Below are 20,864 nucleotides of genomic sequence, written 5' to 3'. Positions count from 1 at the left end.
CGTCGTGCCGCGCAGCTCGTTGATCGTGGTCCGGCACGACCAGTTGTACCGCATCCTAATCGACAGGGGCCTCAATTCAGAGCGCCCGCGATACATGCAGAGCCTCTTCGCCGAGTCTTTGCATTCGGCCAGCCAGGTTTTGGCGAACGCGTGCCAGCAGCCCCTCCGGTTCCGGCACCCGTCAACCGCGAGGAGCGCATCCAAGATGCTGCCGAGCAGCTACAAGCGAATATAAATTGCGATCATCCTCTGAACTGGCGTCGGGCTCCTCTCCATGGGGTAGACTGCGAGTTCTGCCACAGACACAAAGCAAGGATATACAGTTGCAAGCACTGCGGTCTGACGGCTTGCTATCCGTGCCGGAGGAACAGGCTTTGACTGAGCTCATTGAGGTTAGAAAAGCGAGGGCTGATTCATACGGGATACGAGTGTGAACATGAAGGCCGATGCATGCTTTGAGATGGAGCAGGTCAAAATTGCAAAGCGTGTTGTTGAAGTAAAGACCGTTACATCTGGGAAGGAAGGGAGTGGAGGAAGCTAGTGTGCTTTAGACCTAAACCCTAAACTTTACGCCTCGCTATCTTATCGTGTGACACGTGCACCTCCATTCCATATATTCACCGCATCGAAAGCCTCATTCGAAGTCAGTGTGATTGAGTGACCGCCGCTTCCTCGCATACTCCCAATACCAGGCCTACTATCGGCCATGCCACGAGCCCGCCACGACTCCAACGCCTCATCCACAACCTCCACAGCCCGCGACAACTATGCCTTTTCCTCCGCGCCGCAGGAAATGGGGTCGATGTACGACTATCTCGCGAAGATCATCTTGCTCGGACCAAGCGGATGCGGAAAGTCATGTCTACTACATCGCTTTGTGAAGAACGAGTGGAGGGTCGTCTCGTCACAGACGATCGGCGTGGAGTTCGCTTCGAAGATCCTGAAGATTGGCGACGGCACAGGGAGGAGGAAGAGGATCAAGTTTCAGCTATGGGATACAGCAGGTACAGAGAGGTTCCGGAGTGTGAGCCGAAGTTACTACAGAGGTGCGGCTGGTGCGATCCTGGTCTACGATGTGTGCGATCGGAAGAGCTTCGCGGAGTTGGGAACATTCCTTGGAGATGCCAGAGCGTTGGCAAGTCCGATGATGAGCGCGATTGTGGTTGGAAATAAGTCGGATCTGGTGGATGGCGGAGCACCTGGACAGCAGGCGAGGGAGGTGCAAACTGGAGGCCTGCTCGATTTGGACGATGGTGACGTGGGTATGGGAAGTCTACCTCGTGGACCTTCACTAGGGACACAACTACGAGCAACGGTTTCGAATAACGGCAGGGAGGTTGGATCCCAGATGGTGGCGAGTTGGGCGAGTCAAAACCGGATACCGGCGACTATGGAAGTGTCCGCGCTCTCTGGCGAGGGAGTGGAGGAGGTATTCGACCGGCTGGCACGCATCATCCTGACCAAGATTGAGCTTGGCGAGATTGATCCTGACGATCCCATGAGTGGCATTCAATACGGCGATGCTGACTACTATCGATACAACGATGACGGGAGCAGCATCAGGAGTGGCGGGCTGACAAGTGACGGCCATGGAGGTTCGGTTAGGAGGAGGAGGACGAAGGGTGGATGGAGCGATGTTTTCAGACTTGGAGGACGACCCGGGAGTAGTGCTGGCGGTGGAAGAGCGGGTTGCTGCTGAGGGTGATCAGACCCAGATTTCGACAGTTTTGCTTTTTTCCCCTTTTGCTTTGCGTTCAGCGAGCGAGTGAGCGATGTTTTAAGCCTTTGCATTTCCTGCTCATACGCCTTGAGATACCCAATGAGAGATAAAACTTGCGCCTGCGAATACGACATCTATGAGATTCAATTGCTGCAGTCTCCAGCGCATTGTCGATCACCCGCTCGATCTTTCTCGCTACCAAAGGCTGCACACTGTGCGAGCCAGTGAGTCAAAGCTAATACCATGAGTACATCATCATCTCTCGACTGAGGCGGCAGCGCCACGATACCATCCTACTGGTTACCGCGCACGGGCATCTCGGTGCCGATGCCGACAATGTGGTCAGCCTCGAGCACCTTCCATTGGCCAAACTCAGGATCCGGCTCACATTCAGCTACCGGAGTTTTGCGACACTGAGCAGCCAACGACAGATGTTACTCACCTCGCCGCCACGATCCGCATGCCCGCGAACCGGTCCTACTAACGGATGGTCCGATAGCCGGGCTTGCGAAGAGATCTCCGACATGGTATACGAGATATCATACTGGCCATAACGAAGCAAAGGGGAGAATTCATCTGTCAAGGGCCAACAGAGGAGTGTGCGTCGCTTCTGTTGGTGGCGGGCTCAGCGCTCCAATCAGGACCTCGCGGGATCGTAGGCTGGTTCCGTGAGACGGGATTGAGACCATGCCATGGCATCACGAAGGACGAAACACCGACATGTCTAATGATGAGCTCGACTTCGAGGCTCCAGTCGGGACGGGACCGGATCGTAGGCACATTCTCAAGGAACCACGAGGGCAGCTGGAAGTGCATGCAAAGGCTTCGACCAAGGACTAACCACATGTCAAGCGAATTTGTGCAGAGATGCGGGTTGCTGGAGACGGACGTGGCCGACGTGGAGCGCTGTATGTGAGAGCCTGAGCTGTGAGTGGTGATTCGCTGCTGCTGCTAGCAAAGAACGCACGCATCGTAACCTTGCAGTATCCATGGTCTGAGGCGCAGTAGGTCCGCGTTTCCGAGCGCCTACTAGTGCTGCTGCGGTCGAATACCGAACCCGATGATGGGGCTCCCTCGTGGAAAGTTCACCGCGGAGTGTGACATTCTGAGCTCTATACAGGAGCCGCCAACCACGACTTATCGCCAGTTCCCGAAGTCACCCACGTTTCGGACGAGAGTAAATTCCCAGCGATGAGATATGGACCGGTCAGGATTGCGTGCAGATTTGCTGTGCATATGCACTCAACGAGGGCAGCTCGTCTCATGCAGACTGGAGTCTGTCCCTGGCGTTGCCGGCTCTCGATTAGTGCCATTCCACGTGCGTTCACAGTCCTCCGGGCCTGTACAACTCACTGAAGGATGCGATTCCCATTGGCTTTGGTCGGGACAACCCCGTTCGTTCGGTTTTTTTCGTGCTATTGGACTTCTTTCGCGGCTGCGAGCTTCAACAACATGTCCTGACAGCGTACGTCTACAAGGCAGTGATCTTGAGCACTCTCCACGGGGTCACGGGACTGAGGCCGCCTTCCCTGTATCGCCAGCCTTGGAGCTGTGCCCAAGCGGCGTCGTCACATTTGAGCTTGGAAGAAGAGAGGTGGACTGAGCCACGCCATGCCTAGTGGAGTAAAGGCCGATCCGAGCTTGGCTTTACTAGCCCAACGCCTCGGCGGTTAAAATGACCACTTGTACCTCCGTACTCATCCATGGGTATGCACAATAGCAGCTTCATGATCTGGCACCTGCACGCTGTGTCTGCCGAAAGCGAGGTTGCAAGATGAGATACGCGACATCGTATGGAAGATATTCTAGCTGCGAACACCGACGGCAGTTGAAAGTCCGCACGACCCAAGCATAAAGATGCTGTGTATTGTCAAAGTCGACAACGCGTACAGGACTGGGGAAGGACGCTGCCACTGGCTTGCTTGTCCGGTACGGGCAACGCGCCTCTTTCTGCATACCGTGCATAGTGTCCGACGAGGGGCCATAGCTCCCGCTCTGCGTCCGCGAGATCAGACTACACATGTTGGTTCCGGTGAATGCAACTGACCCATAGCTAGACTGTGCCGCGAGAAATCCTGGCAAGCTGAAGGCAACGAAGCCTTTTCTCTCTGACTTCTACCCATGAGTCCGAGCGTATGCCTTGACAAACTTGACCCGCGAACCTCCCAACCAAGATTCGGAACGCGAACCGGTTCTCATCTATCCACCTTATCCCGACCGTAGCTGCTTGTCCTGTCCCACCAGTCGAGTCGACCTGCCGGCGAGCAGATTCAACATCGCGACTCGCTGCTCTTACCTCGCACAAGGCACTGCTGGCATGCAGCACCTCTATCTTGCATACGCATGTTGAGGCTGCTAGACATACCACTCGGCCACTGGCCGGCTTGGTCCAGTCCCTCATAGTCGTGCCGCTGTTATGGCACTGAAGAGTCCAATGATGCCTTCACCAACAGGCGGCGGGCTTGCATCCGCCTTCAGCCCATACACTGATTCCCCCGGCACACCGGCGCGATTCAATGGCCAATTTCCAAGTTCCGACAATACGCGCAGCAACAGGTGAGCAAGGACAGAATCGGCGTGAAGCTATCCGACCTTGACCTGAGGGCTGACTTATTCCTACACAGATCGTCCGGACCAACAGACTCTCTAGCACCGCCGGCTAGCCCATATCCACCAGGCATCGAACCGTCGCCCGTAGACTCGAATGGCACCGAGAGTACAGAAATAGAAGAGGAGGCGCAGGATGAGGACATTAAGTCGCAAGATTCCACCAAGCGACGCGAATCGTTCGAGGTGCAATCGCCGGACATTGAGATAACAAGTCCAGAGAGCGCAAAGAGTGTATGGCCAATCAGAATGTTAACTGATGGAGGCTGCGTGCTGATATGAGTAGGAGAATCCACCAAGGCTTGATACCAAACTGCCCGCTCGGTTCCGGACGGACGACGGTCCACAATCCGTGATTCATGTTCCCTCTGGCTTCAAGAAATTCGACGGAGGGCAGCAGTCGACGCCAAGTGAGAAGTCCGAGCAAACCACTAGACTCGTCTCTCCCACAACGCCGGAGGCATCTGTTCTCGAGCCAGCAGATATGGTGAGTTGCGTGACCGGCCAATTTGAGTGTGCAAAGAGCTCACACGTTGTCGTCCTCAGCAATTGCCGAGTTCTCCACCGCCCGTGAACACCGATGTGCCGAAGTTCACGGATCGTTCCACGCCTCGTGCACAATCAAGGCAGGAGCTTGATGAAGACTATAAGCGTCGGAGCCGACGCACATCGAGCCTAGAAGGTCGGATGCACTCGTCCAGTTCGAGGCTACCTTACTGACAGCAGTGACAGATATCCCCGAAGCTTTGGACAAGGACGTTGACGAATCGCATCGCAAGAATGATGCTTCCGACGCGAAGAATGACAGTGGACCAAGCACCGCTGGTTTGGTCGGTGATGGGACGATGGAAGAAGCCATGCAGACGCTGGACCAGACCGACACGGAAGTTGCTGCGCTGCAGACCGCGCTGAGCGAATGCTGGACCCTTTGCAACACATTAGCAGGACTATCTTCGAGCCATCGACAACGAACATTCCGATTTGCGGGTAAGACAGAGGTTCAAGAACAGGCGTGGCGGAGCTGTTGGCGATTGTGCCAACAACTGTATGATCATCGTGACGAAGATCACACCTCTCAAGTCATGCCTACCTTGGAACTCTGTCGAGACTTTTGCCAGTCGTTGTTCGATGCTCGGGAGAAGATGGACGAAGCTTCGGATTCGGTCTTGCGAGTGAGTTTCGAGCTCAACAATCATCTTTACAATACCCACGATCGAAGCCTGCCGGATGCTTTCAACGAAAGAACCTTGGACTTCTACATCACCCTTTGCCACAGACTGATGAAGCTGCCGACAGCCCTGCCTCAAGAAACGGATTCTCTCCTTCGGGCATGCTGGTCCTTGGCCGAGATGCTCTTCAACATTCGACAAAGCAGCCGAGAAGGCAAGCGAGCAGACGAAGAGCTCCTCGGATCTGCCGTGCAAGCATGTTGGGAACTTTGCGACCTGTTCCGAGAAGGTTGGACGCAGATTCGACCCGATCGAGGCACCCCACGACCCAGCCAAACCACTTTCAACTCTCAGTCCTCTTACAAAGCCTCTTCAGCCTCCGTCCGCTCCGAAGGTCGATCTACATCGAGCACCATCTCCAGCCGCAAATTCCACGATGCACAGTCCGCTCCGCCCGAAACACCTGTCACTGTGTTCGACGACACATCTACCGCGGATTCCTCCCCCGACTCTGTCACAGTACCCAATATCCTCGTCCTCGGACCCGCGAGTACCGGCTCTAGAGACTCCCTCCGCGGTGCAACTCACCACCACGATCGCTGGACCTCGAATGCTAGCGTGCTGAGCGACTATTCCGAGTCCGCAGGCTCGCAACGCACATCCTCCACCGCCACGGCATCGGCAGAAGAGACGGCACTCTCCCGATTGCGATGCCTCTTGCTGAAAGCAGGCATGGATACGGGCTATGTTCGGACTTCTGGTCAGCCGCTGCCGAACTATGTGAAGGCTTTGTCGGACAATGCGTTTGGCACTTTACCTTGGCAGATGAAAGTGTTGAGCTTTTACAAGAAGTTGGTCACGAATGATAAGTCGATGATGACCGTGCATAATTATCCGGCAAGACGACTGAGCGCGAACGACATTGCGAAAGCGGTGCGGTGGTTAGGCAACTCGGAGCAGTGGGCTTGGATGCGTAAGTCAACCCCTTTCGAGATGATAAAATCGGCGAGAATGCTAACGCCCTGCGTTCAGGAGATCTCTTCCGGCTAGTATTTGGCTTTGGAGTTGATGAAGCGGATCGCAGATCGGGCTCTTTTCAAATATGAGATGTCCTCGCATGTTTGACATGATCAGAGTTTCTGCGTCCACGGCCTTGAAAAGTGCAGCTCCTGGCCGATTCCCGACCGCTAAGGATGTACTGCGCCCGATGGCTTGTCAAAAAGGAATCCCACGCCTTCAAGTTGCAAAAGCGAAACCCGACCAAAAGGGCAAAACAAAGCGCCCAATACATTGGAGCTCGAGAAACCCACTCAGCCACGTCGACTCGATAACCCGACTCAGACATGGCAAGGAAATTCGTGGTACTCGGCCCCTTCGAAATGGGGTCAAGCTGGTTTCATACACAGAACCCCTTGAACGCAAGCGCCCTAACCGCTGAGCTAAGGAAGCTCCGGCCCGGTTATGATCATCGGGATCTCCTTGGAATGCGCAGAGTTGGCGGGGTATAAGTACGCATGAAAGGGATGGCGGTGGGGCGCGGCGGCGGGCTGTGCGGGAGTAGCTCCGGCGGCGGCAGAGGCGATCTCGAACGGGAGAGGAAGCATGCGGCGGCGAGATGGCTTCCGGCTTCTCCTTGATAAGTGCGTAGAGACTTGTCTGGAATAGAGCTACATGAAGTTCGACACGACTCCGATGCGTTCGTGCTCGTATTGGACTCTGAACAGCCACGGCCATGAAGTCCTGCTGCTGGTCATCGAGCTGGGAGTTCGAAGCAGGTAGCAGGAAGTTCACAGTGCAAGGAAAAGCACGTTCAGGCAAGCTTATCAAGAGGAATCGGGCAAGGAATGAACCAGTTTCAGGATATCTCGAGGGGAGACATCAAGATGAGAGACGAAGAACCATCACTTACGTGCGTTCAAGGGCGAGGGTACACGCGCTGCGACACAGGCACATATAAGAAGGGGTGAGTTTCATCATTCATTTCGTTACTTTTAACTAAAGTGCGCTACAGGCTCATACCGCCCTGTACTGTCATCCAAGCCGGACCCAAGCCGATACTATTCCGTCGTAAAATCATTCTGCATCGTTTCGGTCCTTCGTGCTTTCCTTTAGAGAGGCCTGATTGACTCCAACTCAGATCGCGTCGATCTATCCAACTGCTTGTTCCCTCGTCTCAATGCCCTGATTGCTCTCATTGCACCCTCCTATCAAGCAAATCCTCCAGCAACAGCAACCGTCTCATCAACCTTCTCCGAGCCGACCTTGCCTCCCAACCAAGCCTTCGCCTTCTTCACCACCATCTCCCAAACCTCCTTATCGTCCGCCAAATGAGCCTGCAGAAATGCCACCACCAGGGCCGTCGCAGCAAGATCCTTGACATCGCCGAATCGCGCAAGGATTTCCTCCTCGGGAGCGTTCAGCTTCAGTAAAGCGAGCAGCTCATCAGACCAGGTCCACGCTCCGGAGAACATCTGGAGGGAGATGAGCTTGTGTAGAAGGCTGAGGGGTTTCTCTGGATCCACGGGAGGGACCTCCTCGTCAGCCAAGAACGAATTACCTGCCGGGGCAGCAACACGTTTCCTCCGACGGCTGGATGCACCGAAGAGACCACCTGCAGTAGAAGGGCTTGGCTGGCCAACGAGACCGGCTTGAGACGGTTGCCGCATCATGCTGGCTTGAGGCGCTGCACTGAACACGCTGCCTGCGCCAGGAGCGGCAGCGGCAGCTGCGTTAGAGTGACTGACACCGAACATACTTCCTCCACTTCCGCCTCGTCCACTCCCTAGCGAAGACGAGAACAGTGCTCCTTGACTTCCTCCCGGTGCGTGGGCTCCGCCGAGTGGCGATAGTCCTATCGAAGCTGAAAAGAGGTTTCCTCCACCTGAACGCATGCAGGAAACACCGCCGAAGCCCTTACGACCTCCGGAGCCCGCAGGTTGAGCTTCGGATCGAACTTGGTCGTTGGTATCTTGTTCGCGCTCTCCATCGGCCTGCACAGCGACAAAAGAAGTGTGCTTCGCAGCGACTCCGTACGTGACACCCAGGCGCACATCTTCGCGCTCGACCATCTCATCGAAGCGAGAGGGGTATCGATCTTTCACAGGCATCGTAATCTTGGTCGAGCCGGCGGTCTCAGCAGTATCGAGCACAGAGGCAGACACGGTAGCAGACTGCAGCCAGCCTCGTCCCTCTTCGAGGTCCTGGATGGCCTTTCGAGCGGCGAGGACATGGATGCCACTATCTAGCTCGGTCTCTTTGCCAGCCGCGAGTTGATGGACAGGGATATCGAGCTGCAATGGTCCAGCTGCGGAGGTTGCCTTCAGCGTGAGGCTTTTGACTGGGCGCTGGCGTGATTCAGGTCCGAGAAGGAGGTAGACGGTGGAGCGGTTGGCCGGGAAAAGAGGAGGAATGAATGTCGGCGCCTGCAAGACCTTCGGAGTTGGGATCTTCGGAAGGTGAGAGTAGCGTGGTACCGGAGCCGGGTTCTCGTCGATGTTCGTCGAGGTGTCAAACAACGAGATCGGAGCTGCAGGCGCAGGAGTAGTGGCACTGGATTCTCGATCGTCGCTCCCAGTTGTGCGAATCGCAAGTCCATCACTCGGCTTGTCCACGAGCTCAAAGTCGTCTTCCTCAAGGATCGTGCCCTCTTCTTCGTAATGCACGTCCAGTGAGTAGTCCTGCGTATGCGCACATAGCGCACCCTTCAACATCCTCATGACCTTTCGATCCGTCTCCTCGGTCTGAGTGACAAACTGCGCGAAGCCTCGACCAGCCCTCGCCACTCCCTCCACCAACGTGTGAGAGACATCGTTTCCGATTCCGAGCGCGAATACCCGCGCATCAACCTTCTTCTCTTGAATCTGTTCATTCAAGAACTCGAACAGAGTCTTCTCTTCCCAGATCTCTCCATCCGTCAACAACATGACTTCCATCGGTAAGTCAGCACGCTTGCGAAGGAATGCCTCCTTGACCGGCTCGAGCATTTGAGTACCTCCGTAGTCAGCGCGGAGCAATTCAACGAAAGTGACCGCAGTGTTGAGGTTTTCTTCGTTGTAGGCTTCGGACTCCGGCCAAAGGAACTTGTACGAGTTGCCAAAAGCGCAGATGTTGAAGCGCACGCCGAATGGCAGCGACTTCAGGAAGACTTTGAGCGCAGCAACGAGTGAGTCGTTCTTTGCGCCAGACATGCTACCGGATTGATCTGCGATGAAGACGATCTCGGGGTTGCCGGATGGAAGAGAGAATTGTGGAACGAGAGTAGCCATGATAGCACGGTGGTTGGGAAGAGTCGGGTGAACTTCAAGGACTGCTTGCGGTTTGTTGAGATCATCGACGATAATTTGGAAGATGAAGTCCTCCCCAAGCTCAGCGGTACCTTGGGTCAGCGTGGCGTAGGATTGAGAGGCGTTGAAGGGCGCTTTGGTTCTCTGAGCTGCAGTGGAGAGTTCGCCCATGGAGACGGCGATCGGGTGCGATGGTGACTGAACACGACGGATGGCAGACTTGCCCATGTCGACGTCGATGGTGATCTTGATGCCACCAGTGTTGCGAGTATTGGATGCGAGAACAGTACCAGGATAGGAGCCATACCGAGGAGCGATCGAGGTTGGGAGGTTGAAGCGGAGTCCATCAATCGCGGAATCGTGCTTCAGCTCGCCGCAGTAAGTGATGTCCACGATGATTTCCGTCTTGGCTGGCACGTTACCGAGCCTCACGCCAAAGACGCCAGCGGGAAGGGCTTGCAGAAGACCAGCAGTCTCTCCACGATCAACGGCAGCCTGATAGGTCTTCTTGGCGTCGTCCTTTTGCTTGACGATGCCCTTGAGAGTCTTGTCGCCATACTTGATGGTGTAGCCACAGACCGCGACACCGTCGTATAGAGGGAATGTGTAGCGCACTTGATCGAGCTTGTCCTCCTGCGGATTGCTGAAGGTCTGAGTCAGATGCGTGGTGAAGCTGACCGGGTTGATGATGGTATGTGACTGTATTTCGACTTGAGGAAGGTAATTGCGCTGATGCTGGTGAATGAAGTAGCATCCGCAGATGTCGGATGTTCTCCTGAACCCACCGAACATTTCGTCGACTGTCTCGCTGAAGTCGCACGGTGAGGGTTGTGATGTTGTCGATGGTGTATTCTGTTCGTGGGATGTTCTCGGACCTTTGTCAGTAATGCAACAGATTCGAGTCTTGTTGCGCAAATCTTGGGTGTCGAATGAAAGATGTCGTGAGTAGGATAGGAAAAGTTGATGAAGAGATTGAAGAGACAAAGCATGCATGTGCCACGAGCAAACAAAGATATAGCCCCGCTAAAGTTCCCAAAGAGGAAGGAACCTGTGCTGCCTAGCTCAAACTTCAGCTGCCTACTAGGGAGCGAATGACGAAGGCTTGCTGAATCAAATTGTGTTCGGATGCAATTCATGGGAATTGCTTTGAAGATTCTTCCAAACGATGGAATGGAGTGTGCGAGTATGCGCTTTGTAGTTGTGACTGTGGCTATGAAATGAGTCAGAGCATTCGAGCCTGAGTGAACAGGCGATGGGCAAACTGACGACTGGGTAAAGGACGATGTCGACTGCAGACTGCGCACCCTTGAGTATCTCATGTTTTCTTTCTCTAACTTGAATGTCGCTGCCATATCATACTTCGTAACCTCGTATAGAACCTCATTTCCACTCCCGTAATTTCTGCTATGCAACACCACACGCCCGTCTAGCAGTCTCTTGGAATTGTAGGAGAACTTCGTGTTCCACGATGGCATCTCCCGTTGAAACTCAGCAATCGATCGATCACCCCCTTCAGCCATGCTTCTCCCTGGGATACGCCCCAGGCTGCCCGAACTCTTGATATTTGGGAGGCGCACCTGCTCCAAAGCCCACGGGGTGGTACGGCTCTGTGCTCGGCTTGAATCCACCTTGAACACTCGAACTTCCACTTCCGCTTGGCTTCTCGTTCCCGCCCTTCAAATCCTCCGCCGTCACCACGCCTCCGTCTCCACCTCCAACGACGACCTCTCCCCCACCTCTCACCTTCCCGATCACCATTCCTTTCGCCACACTTTTGATGACCGCTCGTCGACTCACGCCCGTAACGTCAATATACACCAGTCCGACATTCTTGACTCCGCCGGCCAAATTCCTAGTGATGGTACCAGCTTCGTCGCCATATTTGTGTCCGACAACCGTACTCGCCGCGCTGCCCGATGTTTCCAACAACGTCTTCCCGCTCGTCGCGATACCGTCCATGACCGTACTGAATGCAATGAGCGACTTGTTGAGGAAGCCGGGTTTGTAGTCGTTCTTGTCCAGCGGATTGCCCTGCTCATCGTAGCCCTTGTGTGGTCGTTCCTTCTTCTTGCCAGCCGCGCGAGCCGCGAAGTTCTGTACGGTATCGCTCAGTTGACCGACTGTTTTGTTCGATACGCCGGCGACGGAGGTGGTGAAGGTGTTTATTTTCCGGACGCGTTCGTGGGTCGAGGGTGCGAACTCCATGGGTTTGGCGGCGGGTTTGGAGGTCTTGGTGAAAGAGTCTGCCCGGCTAACGAGCATGTTGCCGAGGGAGGAAGTGGTAGTGACGAGCAAGCGAGAGGCAGTCGCAGCGTTTTGCACGATCGACGAGTCTTTGTACGCCGGATGCCGGGCCATGCGAAGATAGTCTTCGGACACTGGGCGGACAGAGATGTGTTTCCCATCAGGGGAGAGTTCAAGTTCGACGGGTTCTTTGGAGCCAGGCTTGAGCGAGGAGGATTCGACAATTTGCGTGCCTTGGCCTAGCTCGCCAACCACAGAGCCGTTGTCCTCGTCCACGAGTACGATCTCTCCGTGTTGATGCGACGACTTCTCGTCTCGGTATTGTCCACCTGCTGCGTAGTCGGAGGGGTTGTATGAGGACTTCTCGCCCGGACGAGAGGGCATAGGTGGCTTCGCACGTTCGAGGAAGGCGGTGCATTGGGCGAGGATAGTCTCGAATGTGTCGACATCGTCTTGGGTCACACCGTAGCCGATTCGAGGGAACTCGATGCGAGTGAATGCGCCAGAGCCATGACCGAGATCCCAGCGCGGGATGAGGTAGCTGGTGGGCGGTTGATGGTAGACCTGGGTCGTCGCGGGGAGAGGTAGTTCGAGCTCGGGAGGAAGGTTGAGGTGGAGGTAGAAGTCCTCATCGGGAATCTCGTTTTGTGGGATGGTCGTGCTCAGGTCGGCGAAGGGAGAGCTGGTCGGAACCATAAGGAGAGAGAGTGTTTGCGGCCCAGACGGCGTGAGGTCGTGTTCCTCTCCATCTTGAATGTGGTACGCTTTGATACCCTTGATTGAGTAGAGCAGCTTAGGATCGTTGTGCCCAGCCATGTTGATCAGAGGAGTTGAGGAAGCGGAGGATTAAGGAATGGAGGATTGAGAATCTGCAGGATCGAGAGAAGGGATGAAGCTCCTTCCCATTAATGCACAGCGGCAGCAAGTTTTATCTTCACTCCATCACTCAACTGTTCATCCCACCTACCAAGAACAACTGTGCCGCGACCGCCACCAACAAAGCGACGTCAGCGGAGGGCTATGCATGCTTGGCGGCCATTCAGCCACATGTTCGAGCGGTCGAGATCGAGCTCGCTTGTGGCGCAGGCGGATGGAAAGCATTGGAATATGCTGTGAAGTGCATTCGAGTTCTCTTTGCTGAACAGGTGCACGAACAAGTCAACGGTCGGTGGATTGGCGCACAGGTCGTTCGCGGATCTGAACGACTGCGGCCGATCATGTGACAACCAAGCAACCAAGTCGAACGAACGGCCAACACACCTAGCATAGGCGCAGAGCAACGAACGTAAGACCAAGACCACCACGTCAACCCGACAAGGGCCACAAGAGGCTGGAGAGTAGTAGTTTCATTTCCCTTGCTGCGGGTATCTATATCAACGAATCTCCGACATGAGACGATCATACTGCACGGCTCGTCTAGCAGTTCGACATCCTTTCCTGCCCGTACCCTGCCATGCCTTCTGGTATTCTCTACTGTACAGCCTTTTCCCATCAGCCAGACGCCAGTCGCAATGCCTTTTGAACGTCGAAGAAGTATGCTCAAATCTCGTACAATCGAAGTGAACAGCCATCTTCCTCCTCGATCATTTGCAGTCCATACCGTGCCCCTATGCTTTTTCAATTGAACGCGTTGCTCCTCGGCGCGCGATCTCCATACCTGGCGCCACTACCGAATCCGCCGTCGCGTCCACCGTCACGGTCTCCACCTCCTCGTCCAAAGGGATCATCTCTCCTCTCGCGGGGTGGACCACGATCTCCAAACCCTCCGCGCCCTCCTCCCCGACCGCCTCCGAAGTCACCGCCACGTCCACCATCTCTATCTCCATATCCACGTCCACCACCAAAGCCGCCACTCCGACCGCCGTCTCTATCGCCATATCCACCACCACCACCACCACCTCGTCCACTGTAACCTCCACCTCCACGACCTCCGAATCCACCGCCTCTGCCACCATCATCGCCGTATGCTCCACTCTGGCCAATGTTCACACCCTCGATCCGGTTAATCCTCAACTTCGACGCCAGTCCAGCAGGGACCTTCGGCATCTCCGACAATCCCCACCCAAATCTCGCTAGATTGTTCATCGCCGCCACGAGTTCCTGCTTGCGACTCACCCACTGATACACACCGAGCTGCGCGAGGTAGACCTTCTCCTTCTCCGACATGTGTACGCGCTTGATGGCCGCCTGGTACATGCTCAGAATGCGTCCAGCCGTCGCGGGAACGTCTGCAGCCTTGGTAAGGTCAAGATGGGGAATCTCAAGGATCTGATCTTGTTTCAGAGGCAGACCGCGGAGTCGTGAGCGTGCTTCCTGCGCTTCGATTTGGTTCATGATCAACCAGCCCTCGCCTTCCTTGCCCGCACGAGCGGTTCGACCGATGCGGTGAACGTACTGCTCTCGAGAGGTCGGCATGCCGACTTGAATGACATGAGTGACGTTGGGGAAGTCCATACCGCGAGCTGTGACGTCTGAGGAGAGGAGAATGCCAGATGTGGCGCGACGAAAGTCATCGGCGGCGCGTGTGCGTTGGCCTTGACTCAGTTTGGCGTGGATCTCGGTGATGCGCGCGGGCCACCAGGGGTGGTCACGGCCGTTGGGAGTGCTGAGAGCGTTGAGGGCGGAGGAGGCGAGGGAGACTTCGGCGGTCGAATTGAAGTAGACGATTGCCTTGAATGGACGGGCGCCGGGCTCCTTGGCAGCATCGAGCCCGCGTTGGCAGAGTTCGACCAGGGTTGGCATCGAATTCTCGAGGCCGGCCACCGTGGTAACGTTCTGCGGGACGCGAGTATGTGTGGGTTCCTCGTCGTCGCGCACGCACTTGACGAACTGAAAGCCGGGTTTGAGAGTCTGACGGACGAGGTTCACGACCTCTTTAGGAAGGGTGGCGGAGAACATCATCGTCTGACGGTCTTTCTCTGCAGGGGTAGGCAGCATGCGGAGGATCTCTTGGATCTCTACCCAGAAGCCTGAGTCGAGCAGACGGTCGGCTTCGTCAAGGACAAGCGCAGAGAGATCGGGAGCCTCGACTCGCGAGTATGGGTCCGAGAGGATGTCCTTTAGTCGACCAGGGGTGCCGACCAAAAGGTGGCATCCCTCTCGCTGAATTGCCCTCAGACCGGCGCTCTTTTGTGTGCCACCAACAGCAGTTTGTACAATGACACCCGTATTCCTCGTCAGCCTCTTCGCCTCTGCTGCAATCTGCTCTGCCAATTCTCTCGTCGGTGAAATGATCAATCCACGAATGTCATCCGCTGTTGTCCGAGGCCCACGACGTCCATGATGTCTTTCCGCCAGATGTGGGTCTAAGTTGAGGATGTTTTGAAGGATAGGTAGAAGAAAAGCCATCGTCTTGCCAGTTCCCGTCTTTGCTTGCGCCACCACATCTGTACCCTTGAGCGCTTCGTTGATGGTCGCTGCTTGCACTTCCGTCATCGTCTCGAGATCCATCTCTTTGGTGATTGTTCGCACGACATTTGGATGGATCACTCCGCGGGTCTCGAGCTCGGCGAATTTTGTGATGGGCGCATTGCGATCCGCATCGGTGCTTTCGTATGTGGCGGAGGCTGTTTGATCGCGCAGAACGGACGATTGGTGGATGCTGCGAGTGGCAGGGAACGCTCTTAGTATAGGCGTCCGTGTGAGATGTGATAGTCGATGGAAGGATTGTGTGGGTTGAGAGGAGATGGCGAAGGAGAGAGATCGAGAGCAAGTCGTCAATGCTCGGCGCATCATGGCGACGGCGTGCGTGAAGAATCACGCGAGATCTGGAATGAAATCTTCTGAATGTAGTCTACAGTCAAATTGAAATGAGAAACGATAGTATAGGAGTCGGGAAAGGTTGTCGTGGATGATGGAGTGGACGCTGGTCTCCCTCATCATCAAAAAAGTTCAAGGGAAGGCGCGCTGCTAGCGCGCTTCTCGGACTGGGCCCCGAGAAGAAACGACCCAATCAGCGGCGAGGTGGCATGTGACAATGGCAGCGATGGAACAAGATAAGACCACTTTGACTGATCAACGAAGGCAGATACTCGAGACACGTATCATTTCGCGCTTTCGCTTCACATGTACAGATTAATTAGTCCCTAATGTGTCTTCTCTATTTTTCACAGCTGGCTGCTCACTCCAGAGACCCAATGTCTCGCTCCACTCATCAAGAAAACAATCGCTTCCACTTTGCAATACCACTTCTGTCCTTTTTGCTCGCCATCAAAGTGCTAGTCGTGGACTCTCGTCTCGTCTGCTGGAACGACTCTCTAGTCGAATTGGTGCCGCTTCCGCTTCCACTTCCCGAGACACTGCCGCTCACATTTTCTCCAAGACCCATGGCCCCGAAACTCACTGGCGGTGGAGCAAAGTACTTGACATCACGCTGAGAGGCAATGGAGTCCTTTCTGACGAACGTCGTCTTGTTTGCGGCGGAAGTCGTCGGTCTGATCTGCGCTAGAGAGAAGGGAGAAGGTGCTGTCACTGCTTGAGGCGAATCGGCGGCGGATGTTGAAGGTCGTGCGGACAGGCATGGCGGATTTGATAGCGGTGGTATAGACATGGCTGGGAATGCGGATAGTGGAGGGATCTGGGCGAGCGGCGGGATCTGTGGTGTTGAAGGCGTTGGCTTGTGGTGTGACGTGGCTGTTGATGGCCGGACTGAGTCGAGTCTCGGATCCGTGGATGCCTTCCTGTTCTGTGCGGACAGAGCCGGAGAAAAGCTACGTGGAGGAGTTCCTTTCACTTCGCGAGGAGCCGGATGTAATGAACCCGGCGACAGTGGAGTAGAGGTGAGCCGTGTCGGTGTTGGCGGCGGCGGCGGGAGTAATGTCGGCGGTGGACCTGGCGGTGGAGGTGGCAATTCAGTCTCGGATGGAGCCTGAGTAGTTGAAGTTTTCAAGCAAAGCTGTGGTGAGATTAATGGGGGAGGGCTCATCATCCTCGAGGTCGGAGTCGCCGGAGGACTGAACGTTGTGGTTGTCGTTGCTGGCGTAGCGGGAGGAGAGTAAGCGGTGTCGAGACGCTGGAGGATCGACATGTCCATATCATGAGCACTCGCGGATGTGTTACTGAGTGCCGATGAGGGCCTCGAGAATTTGCCCATCTTCTCCTTCTTCTCTTTCTTGACCTTTGGCGCTGCGCTTTTCTTTTCCTTCTTGGCCTTGGCGTCCTTTGCTCCCATATCCTGTGCTGCAAAACTCCCACTCCGATCCCCACTACCTCTGGCACGTCCGATATCCGCTTCGACCTCCTCTGAGACCTCCCAGCCTCTTCCCCAACAACACAGTCTGTCGCCACGAACTCCGCACTCTTCCAAAACTTCCTCGATGACTTCTCTGACACCAATGGCTGTAGGTCGCAACGTCGCATTTTGCGCTATCATCGAACGAACAAGATTCAATAGGCGAGGAATGCCTCGGGCGAGGACGAGATTCGGACCGATACCAGACGTAGAGGACGATGTATTCGAAGATGCGGAGGCTTCGGTAGACAGCATATTCAACCACGTGGAGAGTTGATCCGGATGAGCGTGGAAAGAGGAATCGGCCTTCGAAGGTGGAGGCGCCATGGTGGTCCCAGTCTTGGAAGAAGATGTAACGTTTGCCGCTTTGAATTCTTGCTGTCGTTGATGAGAGATACGAGTTGTTCGGAACTTCGCAAAGTCGGTGGTTTTGCCGCGGATGAGGAAAGTGAGGAGGTCAAGGTAGACACAGCCAAGGGAATAGATGTCAGACATCTCGGGAGTCGCGGTGGGCAGGTCCCGGAGAGTCGCAGGACTCATGCTGCCCGAAGGTGGCGAATGTCGTTCGATCAAAGGGGAGGTGATGGAAGAAAACTCGCTGGATGCCGCGGAGGACGCGAACGATTTAGTGGGATTCACCAAACGACGAGAGAAGTTGCGAATGCCTCTCGGTGAGCGAGCGGCGCCAGGCGTCGGGGAGAGAGCAGTCGAAGCCGCGGAGAAACTGCTCGACCGGGCAGAGGTGGAAGGCGGAGTAATGGGGCTGGTGCCAGCAAGATTGACGAATGAGTTACTCCGAGTGCTGCTTCCACCAGTCGATGACGATGCTGAGGACGATGCACCACTGATAGAGCCATGGTCGGAGGTGCTGAGCTTGCGGAGTTTGGAGAAAGCGTTCATGCTGCTGATGGGCGGCGATGAAGGTGACGCGCTGGTTTTGACGACGACGGCGGACTTGCTCAGTTGCGATTCTGGAGCAGCGTAATCGTAGATTTCGTTCTTGGGTACCTTCTTATTCCGTTGATAAGTCGGAATGGCTCCCACGTCTGCAAGAGCGATGTGATTGTGGGAATCGATCCATATGTTCGAAGGGCGTATGGCGGTATGTGCGATACCACGATGGTGAAGAGAGGCGAGTGCGTCTGACAGACAATGCATCCACTCGCAGATGAGGAGTGGCCGCTCTGTAGCGCGCACTTTGACATAGGAGGCTGGCGTGCGATGCTCGATGAAAGTCGCGAGAGTATGCTCTGGCACAAAGTCTGACAGGAGATAAGCCGCATTCTCGCTGGTGTATGTCGCCCAAGTTGACGCAACATGCTCATGCGCCAAAGCTCGGGCTCTACGAACGTCCTTAGTGAAGGTGTCTCCCGTGAAGTGACCGTTGTCCTTGTCCGTCATCGAGTACTTCCTCCTCATGAACACTTCCTCTGGGCGACCTGGAAAGTGCACGCGATCGTACGGCTGCAATGTTGCTGCTGGTGGTAAAGTATTGACATGCTCCATGGGGATGTGTTCCTTCGGTCCATAGTCGATATGCGAACCCTTCTTCAACTCGCGCAAGAGATAGATGAACTGCATGTCATAAAATCTCTTGTTCAATGCCTCGTTGTTGTCGCAGGACAATTCCAAACTTTTGACATTATCAAATGGTATCGGTAAGTCGTCGTCGTCCCATGAGTCGTCGATGCATCCAAAGATCTGATCCGGTACGCCAATCTGTGTGAGGATGAGAAATAATCTTTTCGCGCGCTCGAGTATCCATTCCATGTAGGTGTCGTCTGTGAGGCCTTCGCCAAAAGCCAGGGCGCGATCGAGAAATTCTCTCTCTTCGCCGCGCAGCTTCGAGATGACAAATGCGCGGGTGACGCGATTGTCGATACGCTCGTCCGTCCACCATTGTCGTTTCAGAGCCTGATGAGGAGTGACGAGCGAGTGGCCTCCATATCCGTAAATGTATGCGTTCAGAGCCATGGTGGCCGCGGTGGGCGGCACCTCCGCAAAATTGCGTGAACTCATGGTCGCAGCTCGAGGATTGAGAAATGAAGTGCGGAAGCGGTATGTCGTCGTGAGAAGGCCGTTCGATAGCGATGGTCGTCGGTGCGATGGATATCAAGCTGGTGATGAAAGAATGTCGGGTTGGAATCGTCAGATAGAGCATGTCGTGGATGAAGATGTTGCTGCCATGGTGATTGATGTTTCAGACATGACGGAAAGGCGACGGCAAGAGAGTGAAGGAGAAGAGGAGAGATACTCAGATGCGGGCAAGTGAAGTTGAACAAGCCATCAGTACTACGGGAGGACTTTTTGCGAGATGCACGCCGACGGAAGGGATGCGACACGAGCAGACGGTGAAGAGAAACCATTGGTCTTGTGGAGCTGTGGCATACAAGGATCGATCCAGGGTGATTGAGGCGCGGTCACCAAGCTATTTCCTGTGTAACCTCGTTGGCATCCCGAAGGAAAGCCAGCTGTGAGAGTGGAGTGGATGAGATTCAAACAAGGGAGAAAATGATATCGAGGACGGGAGCCGACGGGCGGGCCGTCGGGGCTGAACTCTGATGGAGCATTTCACACTGAGTCGCGCTGACGCGCTCCCTCCACCAAATCCCATTGATCCATCAATCGACGCCTCTGGCATGGGGCGCGACGGCGCAGTGCGAATGAGATGCATCCAGACATTCACACGTCTCCCATTTGTCAACTGTCGCCAGGCCGGTAGGACCGCAGAGAAGCTCACCCGAACGGAGTACAAGGCGCACAAGAGCGTCAGCTTCGAGGGAACTCTCCGCGCTCTATCCGAAGCCATGCGCCCTCGTGTTTCCGCGCGCGAGAAGTCGGGGTCCGTGGCACGGGAAGCACAACGTTGTCGGGAGCGCTGTGGTGACACCAGATCTGCCGTTGAGGGTGGGGTGGAGTGAAGTGGGTTGGCGGGGGCAGGGAGAAAGGGAGAGAGACATCACTGGGGTAAGGCATGGCGATTTCCTCTCTAGTTCAGTGATGGACCTTGACGATGTGGCGCTGCTTGTGATGAATCGGAAGACAACCTCCCACGTCCATCTACCGCTGTCGGACCGCTCGCCTATTTGCGTTACCGGAGGTGACGCAGGATGAATGTTCGCGTCTTCCTTGTCAGCAATCACATTTCGTGGAGGATCCAGTCGATCAACGAGAGCCCACAGTCCCGGCTGTAGCATCCGCAATTGATGGTTTCAATCTAAATGACAGCTAATGGGGAACTCCCAGCGCTGACCGCTGTCTGTCGGACCGCTGTCTGTCGGCAATCACATCGCGTCGAGAGTGGGCCCGATGTGGAGTAAACATCGCATGCTGCAATGCACTGCAACGGAGACGATATTCCGCACGATTGATGCCGATCGAAAGGGAATGTGACGAGATGTTTGATCTAACAATCCAAATCACTACCAGTCAGTCGAATCAATGCTTCATCATAAATGTCATCTCTTCATATACACAAGTCATACAACACATGCACGAGCACACCGAAGCACAACATGCTCCATGCCGGACCACTCTCGTGCTTCACGGATGACAGCCAGCCATTAGCGATCATCGGGCTTTTCGGTGATCTTCGGTCGACACACGACGTC

The 20,864-nt window shown here is 55.2% G+C and overlaps 6 protein-coding genes across 6 annotated transcripts; 2 read left to right on the top strand and 4 right to left on the bottom strand.

The window, feature by feature from the left end:
• Positions 1-697: 697 nt before the first annotated feature.
• Positions 698-1,657, top strand: MYCGRDRAFT_52122 (uncharacterized protein; the record flags this gene model as incomplete). The annotated part of the gene is made up of 1 exon (XM_003857630.1): positions 698-1,657. A coding segment is annotated over one exon (951 nt), but the record flags the coding sequence as incomplete, so codon positions are not given.
• Positions 1,658-4,157: 2,500 nt separating this feature from the next.
• Positions 4,158-6,602, top strand: MYCGRDRAFT_88841 (uncharacterized protein; the record flags this gene model as incomplete). Its single annotated transcript, XM_003857631.1, has 6 exons — positions 4,158-4,276; positions 4,345-4,561; positions 4,617-4,814; positions 4,874-5,009; positions 5,060-6,469; positions 6,529-6,602. The coding sequence occupies 6 exons, from the start codon at positions 4,158-4,160 to the stop codon at positions 6,600-6,602; spliced, it is 2,154 nt and encodes a 717-aa protein (XP_003857679.1).
• Positions 6,603-7,766: 1,164 nt separating this feature from the next.
• MYCGRDRAFT_29785 (uncharacterized protein) lies at positions 7,767-10,541 on the bottom strand (the record flags this gene model as incomplete). Its single annotated transcript, XM_003855925.1, has 2 exons — positions 7,767-8,197; positions 8,276-10,541. Coding segments are annotated over 2 exons (2,697 nt in total), but the record flags the coding sequence as incomplete, so codon positions are not given.
• Positions 10,542-11,077: 536 nt separating this feature from the next.
• MYCGRDRAFT_52118 (uncharacterized protein) lies at positions 11,078-12,890 on the bottom strand (the record flags this gene model as incomplete). The annotated part of the gene is made up of 1 exon (XM_003855924.1): positions 11,078-12,890. One exon carries the CDS (start codon positions 12,837-12,839, stop codon positions 11,292-11,294), a length of 1,548 nt encoding a protein of 515 aa, XP_003855972.1.
• Positions 12,891-13,640: 750 nt separating this feature from the next.
• MYCGRDRAFT_106853 (uncharacterized protein) lies at positions 13,641-15,824 on the bottom strand (the record flags this gene model as incomplete). Its single annotated transcript, XM_003855923.1, has 1 exon — positions 13,641-15,824. One exon carries the CDS (start codon positions 15,756-15,758, stop codon positions 13,641-13,643), a length of 2,118 nt encoding a protein of 705 aa, XP_003855971.1.
• Positions 15,825-17,307: 1,483 nt separating this feature from the next.
• MYCGRDRAFT_31681 (uncharacterized protein) lies at positions 17,308-19,227 on the bottom strand (the record flags this gene model as incomplete). Its single annotated transcript, XM_003855922.1, has 2 exons — positions 17,308-17,847; positions 18,199-19,227. Coding segments are annotated over 2 exons (1,569 nt in total), but the record flags the coding sequence as incomplete, so codon positions are not given.
• Between the last annotated feature and the right edge of the window lie 1,637 nt (positions 19,228-20,864).

Source organism: Zymoseptoria tritici, chromosome 1, assembly GCF_000219625.1.
Source record: "Zymoseptoria tritici IPO323 chromosome 1, whole genome shotgun sequence".
Classification (NCBI taxonomy): Eukaryota; Fungi; Ascomycota; class Dothideomycetes; order Mycosphaerellales; family Mycosphaerellaceae; genus Zymoseptoria; species Zymoseptoria tritici.
Note: the sequence above shows the minus strand (reverse complement) of the source record. Positions and strands in the feature narration are given on the sequence as shown.